The 11,254-nt window shown below is 40.3% G+C and overlaps 1 protein-coding gene across 1 annotated transcript; it reads left to right on the top strand.

Moving 5' to 3' along the window:
- Window positions 1-4,502: 4,502 nt before the first annotated feature.
- Window positions 4,503-6,146, top strand: LOC121424122. The gene has a single exon (XM_041619721.1). It carries the CDS (start codon window positions 4,503-4,505, stop codon window positions 6,144-6,146), a length of 1,644 nt encoding a protein of 547 aa, XP_041475655.1.
- Window positions 6,147-11,254: the final 5,108 nt, after the last annotated feature.

The raw sequence follows: 11,254 nt of genomic DNA, 5'->3' as shown, positions 1-11,254 counted from the left end.
GTTTAGACTACTTCAGGTATTAATTTGAAGAAATTGTAATCATAAACCCTACCATCTTTGGTGAGGTTCATGTGGCTTGCGACAGTGAACGTCACAAATTGAAATCCAAGCGAACTATGCTAGTTTATGTGTAAATTGCCCCCGTAATGGCGTCGATGGGGCATAGGAATGTGCCAAGTCGGATTAATTTGTAGATACATGTAGGCCAAGACCATGAAAATGATGCCTAGTGAATCACCCAGTCAAAAGGCCTGTCAATCATATGGCAGTCAGTAAGTAAATTAGGCCTGGGCCAACACTATTGACTGTCATGAGACATGAGTGTAGCAAACAGTCTGCAGTCCAGACAGGTCTCTCCTTATTGCTACTTATTGAATTTGAGTACAAATATATTATTGACTCATAACAAGTAGCCTATGATATAACATATTCTTGGGCCTAGTCCCATAAGAGGCCTACTTTTTTCGAAACTTAACGATTGTTTAAGTTTAACATAAAACACGTAAGTTAGGCCCTAAATTTAGGCCTAGGCCTACCTCATACTAGACTGGTGAAACTAGCCTAGAGACTAGTACTCACGTACGTGAGTACAGGACACTCGGTCAAGACCAGGCAAGACATACACAGTACGGTACATTTACACGCATTCGACATTGTTGGAGTCAATCGCATTTTATAAGCTAAGGCCTACATTGTATTGTCATTGTGCATGGGATGCCCGTCCCGCCCTGTGCTACCTCGAGCGAAGTTCGTGCAGGCTTCACTCCACTTCACTACCCGTACCGGTACACTACACTCCACGTACCGGTACTTTCGGGTAGGTGGAGACGGGAGTGTAGTGTACCGGTAGCGTAGTGAAGTGGAGTGGAGCCTGCACGAACTTCAGTCGCTCGAGGTAGCAGTGATCATGCAGATATGCATACTCAATTTACTAATATTTCGGTGAAAAACACTTCACTATTATAGAATTTCATACAATAGTTATCTCCACAGTAATATACTACAATCAAATTCATTAATTAATCATTTAATTTATTTTTTAGTATAAAAGTTTACCTTTAACGATCTACCCAAGCCTTGCTTCGCAGCAAAATCACGACCGGCGAGTGATTCGAAGACGCTGATTATGTGCGGGGTGTCCCGAACTGTCTTCAGGAGCTAAATTTGTCATGCATTTTGCGTCAACAAATTGACCGGGCAAATTGATTTGTTTTTCAGCAAATAATTTGTAATGTAATTCCTTATGGCCGACTTAAAATCGTCATTTCTACATTGACCGCGAAGAGGATTTGTCAATTACGGTTGCGAAGAGTCGTCACGCAAATAAATCAGTCATGCGCAAGTTTGTTTTTATCAACACCAGTTGAAACTTTGTAATAGTGCTCGATCAATTTGTTATTTTACTACCATGAGTTTGTCGTTTCACAGTTATATCGCAAAACAAATTATTTTACCCCGATTGACGAATTAAAACAAGCGTGCGCATCGGCGGATCCAGGGGGGGTGCGCAGGGTGCGCGCGCCCCCCCCCCCCTAATATTTGAGCGGCGCCGAAGGCGCCGCTCAAAATAAAGAAAATAAAAAAAAAGTTAAAGAAAGAAAAGGCGCCGCTTGAAAAATTAAAAATAAAGGAAAGAAAGGGAAAAGGCGCTGCTTAAAAAAAATTATACACTGATATAACATTAGCAACAGTAAAGGAAAGACTATCCCCAGCAAAGCGTAATCATATCATCTTCCTTATTTTTTTCTTTTAACTACCCTTTTCCCAACAACTTCGCCGGTAGCAGTGCGCTGCCTGCATATAACTGGCGCCAATCAAGAATAATCAGCGCCACCTTAATCTAAATCGGCGCCGGACAAGAATAATCAGCGCTATTTAGTTATAAATCGGCGCCAGTCAAGAAAAATCGGCACTGCCAGAGTCTTAACCGGCGCCGATCAAGGATAATTAGCGCCACCTAAATCTAAATCGACGCTGGACAAGAACAATCGGCGTCATCTGGTTATAAATCGGCGCCGGTAAAGAAAAATCGGCGCTGCCTGAGTTCTTAACCGGCGCCGATCAAGGATAATCAGCGCCACCTATATCTAAATCGGGGCTGGTCAAGAATAATCAGCACCACCTGGTTAAAAATCGGCGCCAGTCAAGAATAATCGGCGCCTCCTGGTTCTAGATCGGCGCCAGTCGGTTATGGATTGCCGCTGCCTGAATCTTACGTAACGTCGGTAAAAATAATCAGTACTACTTGTTTAAATCGGCGCCGGTCAAGACAAATCGGCGCTGCCTTTGTCTTAACCGGCGCCACCTAAATTTAAATCGGCGCCGGTCAAGAATGATCAGCGTCCCCTGATTTCAATAAATAAGCGCCGGTAGAATAATGAAGAAGGGCCTATTGCTAACCAAATCTAGATCGGCGCCGCGGTCAAGAATGATCGTTTTGCCCTCCCCCAATAATTCCGCATGTGCAAAAACAATAAGATGGTAATGTTACACAGAAATCAGCAAACGAGATTGAGCTACACAACTCGTTCTTTATTAAAAATCATGCTCAAATTATCAGATTGGAACATAAAAATTTTCATTTCTGTAGCAAAACCCCATACTTTTCATGATTAAATAGGTGAATAGAATGTCCCGTTTTTAGTTCTGAACTTCAAAAGAACTCCCGCTTCGATTTGCAATAATCTTTTGTTGGATATAATCTTGTTCTTAATTAAAACGTACATTAAACTGTAATGTTTTCAGATCGAAATATCAAAATTTTAAGCTCGCGCTTCGCGCTCGCATTTTTTTTTAGATACCCATCTTAATCATTGGTACCAAGAATGCTTAGAATATCAAGCTTTCTGGTCAGAATATAAGTAAATTTCAGCTCGCCCTCGGCACTCGCATTATCTGTGTAGTGAGATATGTATCCTCATGAGGACAAACAGTCCTAAACAGGCACCTTTTTCCTGTTTTCAGGTCAGTATACTTTAAAAATTTCAGCTCGCGCTTCGCGCTCGCATTAATTTGTCGGTGAAATATGTGTCTCTATCTCATGAGTCATGTATATCTATATGATATGAGTCATATATATATATATATATGTATGTGTGTGTGTGTGCGTGTGCGTGATTTGACAGGGTCAGGCATTATCCCTTTTTCTTTTTCAACATTTTCTTTTATGGCGCCGGTGAAGTGCAAAAATATGTGCGCCGCTCGGCAGTGCGCCCCCCCTTTCGCCAAAAGCTGGATCCGCCTATGCGTGCGTGTGTCGGAGCGTGCGGTCACCAATTTTTGCTGCTGCGTTTTTTATCTTTTAAACTTGCTTTTAAATCTTATTTATATGAATTTTCAACCAATTTCGGAAGGATTATACCATCAAAGATCGATGGGGAGCAATTTTGGTCAACTTTAGCTAAAATTTGACAATTGAAAACTGAAAATTAACTGAGATTGTTCGCACCGCTGAAAGCCAGACAGCGATACGTAATTGACATACATCATGCGCCGTAGATAGCCGTGTAGCACAACCTTCGTCGCCCTCCTTCATGTACTCCGACGCACCCTTCGTCGCATCGCGGTTTTAGCTATTTATTTGTTTTTAATTAAAACTCACCGGATTTCCGTGCTTTTAATCTGTTTTAACCTGATTTGGAGTCATCTGTCTTTTTAACATCGGAACCTGGAATTTTTAGCCTGTTTTAAAAAAAGTGCAAATTGCATCACGTCACGTGTTTGGTTTTCCCGCCATACTTGCCGCCATGTTGTTTTTTGTGAATCAACGAGGGACTTCTCGATGTAGTGGAAACGAAAAAGCGAGATTGGGTTCCCTTATGACTTGTCTATCAACATATGCTATGATCTACATGTATTTGTCTGCACTGCTGAAACTGGATGGCCAAGTGAACCCGCAGAATCAGAAGAGTAATCAAGTCAGATATGGTAGGATCTTGCCATTTTGTCGATCATGTTTTTGACTCTGAGTCTGATTGTGTGAACTTGTTCCTTCATCTTTGTGACTTAAATTCGAATTCAAATTATGTGACAGTGAGTTTACGTGACATGTATTTGATATCATCCAATTGTGCAAAGAAACCTCGGCTTTGAAGAGGTCTTAATTTGAGATCAACATCCTTAGGAGTACCGAGAGTCAAATTTCCCTTGTTTATATTGGTAAACTTGTTAGCTAATATGATATCAATCTAAATCCTGGCCCGGAATGTGGGAAACATGACAGAGGTCGTAAACCTAAATACCCTTGTGGATTGTGTGGGTATGCTCTGAAGAGTGACTGCATCCAATGTACGGGATGTAACGGGTGGTTCTATAACATGTGTTCAGGTGCTTCAGATGAGACTTTTTTTACAGCATGTTGAACACCCTAGCATGGCTTGGATATGCCCTGTCTGCGATGACCTAAACATTACTAGTCTACATGTAGATCTGAGCATGACAGTGATTCTGATTCTTGCGTAGATAATTTTTGTAACCCATTACAATACCTGGATGAGAATGATATGGATTTAGATGTAGGAAAGAATTCATATCCCGACTTTGACGCGGACGCAAATCTAAAACCCATCCACTCTTCTAGTCCGAGTCGGGGCTCCCGTAAGTTAAAGGTCAAGTCAAAGTTTAGTAATCTCGAAAACCGTAGACAAGTTCCAGCACTGAAGATTGTTGATTCATCAGATGGCCGGAAAGTAGTACAACGACGAATTTCTCCGATTAAACTTTCTAATTCCTCTGGCAAATGGATTGTAAACAAGAAAGAAATTCAGCAGCGAGTTTCTCCAATTAAGATCACTAAATCCTCGGGCAAATGGATCGCTAACAATAATAGAGAAACTGCTGCACCGTTAAACTGTGTTGCTAAGAAATATCGAAACAAGACCAAGTCTGTTTCGTCTATGCGTTCTTTGAACATTGCCGTTATGAACTGCCGTAGTGTTAGGGGAAAGGCTGCGGTACTATCAGCATTTATTGATTCCGAGAAGCCAGATATTATACTTGGTACAGAGTCTTGGCTTGAACAGGACATTAACTCAGCAGAAATCTTCTCAAGTAACTTTAATATATTTAGGAAAGATAGGAACTCCAATGGAGGCGGAGTCTTTGTAGCCATCAACAAAAAGGTCCCATGTTTTGAAAGGAAAGATCTTGTAGATGAGGATAATGAAGTTGTCTGGTGTGAAGCCTCCCTCCCTGGCCAGACTATCCTGATTGGTGCATTTTATAGACCACCGGGAGAAAATATAAACCCTATTAACAGGTTGAGAGAAAGTTTATTTAAGATCAGCAGTTGCACCAGGTCTCCAGATGTTATCCTTGGTGGTGATTTTAACGTCCCAGGATTGACTTGGACTGCTGATGATGATGTAACGTCACCTAAAGGAAACCTCCAAATGTCCTTGTTAAACTTAATCGACGACAATCATTTGACCCAGATGGTGACTTTTCCCACAAGGCACCACCAGAATGGAACCGAGAATACACTGGATCTTTTGTTAACAACACATCCTTCCATGATTACACAAGTCAAGCCAGTCGCGGGTCTTAGTGATCATTGCACCGTTAAAGCAAAGTTCAGCACTATCACTAATCTTCCCAAGAAACCGCCACGAAAGATCTTTCTGTGGAAGAGTGTAGTTCCTGATGACTTTAAAACCAAAACTCAGGAACTGCGTAGAGATTATTTTGAAAGACACCCCGAGCTGAAATCTGTTGAGGAAAATTGGTCATGGTTTAGGGACACACTGAAGTCAATAGTATCTGACACAGTGCCTACTAAGACAGTTAAGGATAACATTCGCAAACCTTGGTTCACGCGAAAACTCAAGCGCCTATGTAGCAAAAAGGAAAAGGCTTACATTAAGGCTAAGCGATCTAAGTCACATCAATACTGGATTAACTTCATACAGATTCGCAAGTTAGCTGACAAATCCATTCGGTCTGCACATAGGCAGTATGTTAAGGACCTAACTGATAATGCCAGTGTTAAAAATTTCTGGAGATATGTACGTTCAACAAGGAAAGATAACGTGGGTATCCAGCCCTTGAAAGTCAATGATCAACTTTTCACTAAGGATCAAGACAAAGCTTGTGCCCTGTCAAGACAGTTTGAAAGTGTCTTCAATCGTCAGAGTCAAAGCCCTAACTAAAAAATGCCCGGAAATCCTTTTCCTGTGTTGCCGCCTATCGTCATCGACACTGAAGGAGTAAGAAAACTACTGCGGAATATTGATACCTCGAAAGCTATTGGACCAGACCAGATCCCAAATCAAGTTTGCTGTCAAATGAAGTTGGCAGCAGATGAAGTTGCTCCCGTATTACAACACTTGTTCCAGCAGTCTCTAGACTCAGGCGACCTCCCAGAGGATTGGAGAAAAGCAAATATCACACCTATCCATAAAAGGGGTCGACCACGGACCCAGCAAATTATCGCCCTGTCTCGTTGACAAGTGTTTGTTGTAAGTTACTGGAACATATAATTGATTCAAACCTAATGGCTCACTTAACAAATTAGGACATACGTACTGTCTGAAAATCAGCACGCTTTTAGAAAGGCAAGATCTTGTGAGACTCAACTTATCTTAACAGCTCATGATTGATTACCATGAACATTGATATTGGACTTACAACTGATGAAGCTATTTTGGATATTTCGAAAGCTTTTGATGTCATGCCACATCATAGCCTCCTTACCAAATTTCACTTCTATGGGATTCGCTCTAAGACCAAGAAATGGATATCATCCTTCCTCACGGAGAGATATCAGAGGGTTATTGTAAATGGTGAATGCTCAAACTTGGTCCCTGTACTCAGTGGAACTCCGCAAGGCACATTACTCGGGCCCCATCTATTTCTTCTCCATATAAATGATATTGGGAATGGAGTGAAGAGTACCACCAGACTCTTCGCGGACGATTGCTTAGTCTACGATACCATTAGATCATCTAAAGATGTGGATCAGTTACAAACAGACCTCAACACTCTGGTCGACTGGGCTAAGACCTGGGGAATGGCATTTAACCCTAGAAAATGCACAACGATGCGGATCACAAGAGCAAGAAATCCGGTCAAAGCATCCTACCAGATGATGGGAACTGACCTCGAGGAGACCTCCCACAGCAAATATTTGGGTATCATCCTGCAGAACAACATGAGATGGAATAAACAGGTTGAGAATTCAAGAAAAAAGGCGATGAAAGTCCTTAATTTCTTGAAAAGGAACTTTTACCAATCCTCATCTAAGACAAAGGAGAAGCTGTATACTATGCTGGTTAAGCCTCATCTTAACTATGCGTCTTCAGCTTGGGATCCCTACACAACTACAAACATAAAAGATCTCGAAAGGGTCCAGAATGCAGCAGCTAGGTTCACCACCAACACTTATGGCAAGACTCTAGTGTTACTGCTCTGAAGGACTCCTTGGGTTGGATCCCCCTCCAAGAGGAAAGACAGGGTTCCCGAATTACCAGTTTATTCACGATGATCCACGGTTTAATGGACGTCAACTACAAGGAATACATCTCTCTGAAGGAAAATCGAGCAAGACGGGGTCATGATCAACAATTCTACATTAAACATGTCAGAAGAGACACACATGCAAACTCATTTTTTCCGAGGACTGTCAAAGACTGGAACCATCTCCCCTCCTCAGTTATATCCCAACCATCCTTAGCAACCTTTAAGTCAGCACTAAAAAACCCCATAAAATCGGAACCTTGGTGACCGTACGCGACACACCTCCAGTTTAAACACCTTTATGGCGTCTTTTGGAGGATTCCTACCAAGTACCAAATCTGGCCTTGTGACAAAGTTATCTTTTCAGTGCATCAAATTGTGGTTTCATAGAAGATCCTTAAATTTTGTCTCGTCATCTCTTAAGGCTGATAACTTTACCGTATCATATATAACAAAAATGAGTCAGTTTGGTTCATTCTCTGTTTTTAAACTATACGATGCACCCAAGACAGGTAAATAGGCAGTGGAATAAGGTTCAATGCAAGTTAGATAATAATGTGGATCGCAAGGTTGGGCAAATTAGGGAGCTCATTTTAATGAGGGATGAAAGGGATGTCTCTTGTTTAACTGAAACTTATTGGCTTTTTGGGCTTACAAGTATATTAATTCCTGGTCCCATCTCGGGTCTTTTTCCTTCCTTCGTTTCTTTCTTTCTTTCTGTCTTTCTTTCTTTATTTCTTTCTTTCTTTCTTTCTTTCTTCCTTCCTTTCTTCCTTCCTTCCTTCCTTTCTTTCTTTCTTATTTTTTGTTGAATAAATGTTTTAAAGTGTAATTTTTATATATTGAATTTGTTTGTTTGGTGAATTGGAAAACACATTTTTATGTGTATGTGCATTTTATGCGAGTAAAGAGGATCTTTGAATTGAATTGAATATAAATTGCAGTTCCAACTAATTAAAACCCCAGTCACATTCGCCCTACGGCGGAGTAGGGCTAGTCGAAAACAGCCGTTTTAACTCTTGTACGAGCTACATATAGGTGCATGGTTTGAATATAAATGGATAAAACGGGTGTTTTCGACTCGCCGCATGGCCGCCGTAGGGCGAATATGACTGCGGCATAAGGTGCTCATGAGGCTTGGTCCATCGATCTGTTTTCGAATTATTATTCAAGCCCTGCTGAAAGCCAGTTGCACCATAACCGAATTCTCCGGAATAAATTGGGACCGGTTCATTTCATTTCATTTCATTTTGTTCATTTCTTACAGAATATGGCCTGACTCGCATGGATTCAGTGGATTCGAAACCTATTCGCATCTGATTCGGGGAGCTCCCCATATTATCTGAATCAGGTCATATTCGGGCATGATTGGTTCGAATTTATTCGGGAGAATTCGTTTGGGTATAACGTAACCTCACTAACCTGGCTTGACCCTTAAAGGCCAGGGGACGGATTCCGCCCCCCCCCCTCTACATTTTTTTTTAACGATGAATCCGTCGCGCCGCTCGCTGACTTTTTACTTTCAAATCTCGCACAACTTTTGAGACCAAATTTGCGATGCCCGGGTAATATTACGTAAGTGCATGTCAGACCCAAATATGCTCACAAACGTAAATTCATGTACGAATTAATGCAAACTGTGTATTTAGCCAAAACTCATAAATGCATCATTATTTCTACTATAATGTTTAAACTTAATTAATTGTGTCTTGTTTAAAGGACAAGTCCTCCCTAGAAAGTTGATTTGAATTAAAAAGAAAAATCTAACAAGCATAACACTGAAAATTCCATCAAAATCGGATGTAAAATAAGAAAGTTATGACATTTTAAAGTTTTGCTTAATTTCACAAAACGGTTATGCACATCCTGGCCAGTATGCAAATGGGGAGACTGATGACGTCATCTACTCACTATTTCTTTTGTATTTTTATTATGTGAAATAAGGAATATTATATTTTTCTCCTCATTGTCGAGCGAAACAGCGATTTATTCCTTCCTGAACATGTGGAATGAACATTGATTATTACTATATTACTCAGTAAAGTTGGTCCTTATTGTCAAATCTATCAAAGAATGCAATATTGCATAATTCGAACAATTAGAAAAAATAGTGAGTAAGGGACATCATCGAATGTGTCATTTGAGTTGTACATATCACTGTTTTGTGAAAAATAAACAAAACTTTAAAATGTCATAACTTTCTTATTTCACAACCGATTTTGATGGAATTTTCAGCGTTTTGCTAGTTTTATTTTTCTCTATTTATTCAAATCAACATTTCCATGGGGTGGACTTGACCTTTATGATCAGAATTAAGTCTGCAACAATTTCCGTCGAAAAAAACAATAAAGAATCGAAAACAGAGAATAAGATATTAAAATAAAAGCAATAAAATACATAAGAAAAATTGCGATAACATATTTTTTAAAGTACATTTGATCGGGATCCTACAAAGAGTCTGTGAATAAAAAAAGTAGCAGTTTGGGAGCCGTATGATAGTTGATAAGAGCAAATGTTTTATTTCATGCATAATAAACGTAATTGATTTATTAAATGAAAATTTCATTATTACAAGAAAAACTAACCATACAGCCTTGTAGATTTTATTGCCCACTACCACCGTGCAAATTTTCGCGGCGCTAGCGCGATCAAAGGGAAGGGGGGGGGGGAGCAGCAGAATCCCCCCACAGGCTGTGAGTGAGGTCCAAATATATTCCGGGCTCTTTCAGAAATGAGTTTACAGCGCTCCATTCATTATAACCTCCGTGGTATTACACATCCCACAAGGTTTCGCTTTCTTTTCTTGCATAACAGCTTTGCATACAGACTTTCAACGAAACTGTTGGAGCGAAGAGGGGATATTGTTGTCTTTATTCGTATTCCTTCTCATCCCTATACATGTATCATAGGCGGATCCAGCTTTTGGCGAAAGGGGGGGGGGGCGCACTGCCGAGCGGCGCACATATTTTTGCACTTCACCGGCGCCATAAAAGAAAATGTTGAAAAAGAAAAAGGGATAATGCCTGACCCTGTCAAATCACGCACACGCACACACACACACATACATATATATATATATATATATATATATATGACTCATATCATATAGATATACATGACTCATGAGATAGAGACACATATTTCTGACCTGAAAACAGGAAAAAGGTGCCTGTTTAGGACTGTTTGTCCTCATGAGGATACATATCTCACTACACAGATAATGCGAGTGCCGAGGGCGAGCTGAAATTTACTTATATTCTGACCAGAAAGCTTGATATTCTAAGCATTCTTGGTACCAATGATTAAGATGGGTATCTAAAAAAAAATGCGAGCGCGAAGCGCGAGCTTAAAATTTTGATATTTCGATCTGAAAACATTACAGTTTAATGTACGTTTTAATTAAGAACAAGATTATATCCAACAAAAGATTATTGCAAATCGAAGCGGGAGTTCTTTTGAAGTTCAGAACTAAAAACGGGACATTCTATTCACCTATTTAATCATGAAAAGTATGGGGTTTTGCTACAGAAATGAAAATTTTTATGTTCCAATCTGATAATTTGAGCATGATTTTTAATAAAGAACGAGTTGTGTAGCTCAATCTCGTTTGCTGATTTCTGTGTAACATTACCATCTTATTGTTTTTGCACATGCAGAATTATTGGGGGAGGGCAAAACGATCATTCTTGACCGCGGCGCCGATCTAGATTTGGTTAGCAATAGGCCCTTCTTCATTATTCTACCGGCGCTTATTTATTGAAATCAGGGGACGCTGATCATTCTTGACCGGCGCCGATTTAAA

Source organism: Lytechinus variegatus, chromosome 11, assembly GCF_018143015.1.
Source record: "Lytechinus variegatus isolate NC3 chromosome 11, Lvar_3.0, whole genome shotgun sequence".
In the NCBI taxonomy this organism is placed as follows: Eukaryota; Metazoa; Echinodermata; class Echinoidea; order Temnopleuroida; family Toxopneustidae; genus Lytechinus; species Lytechinus variegatus.
This window is presented reverse-complemented; position numbering and strand designations above follow the sequence as displayed.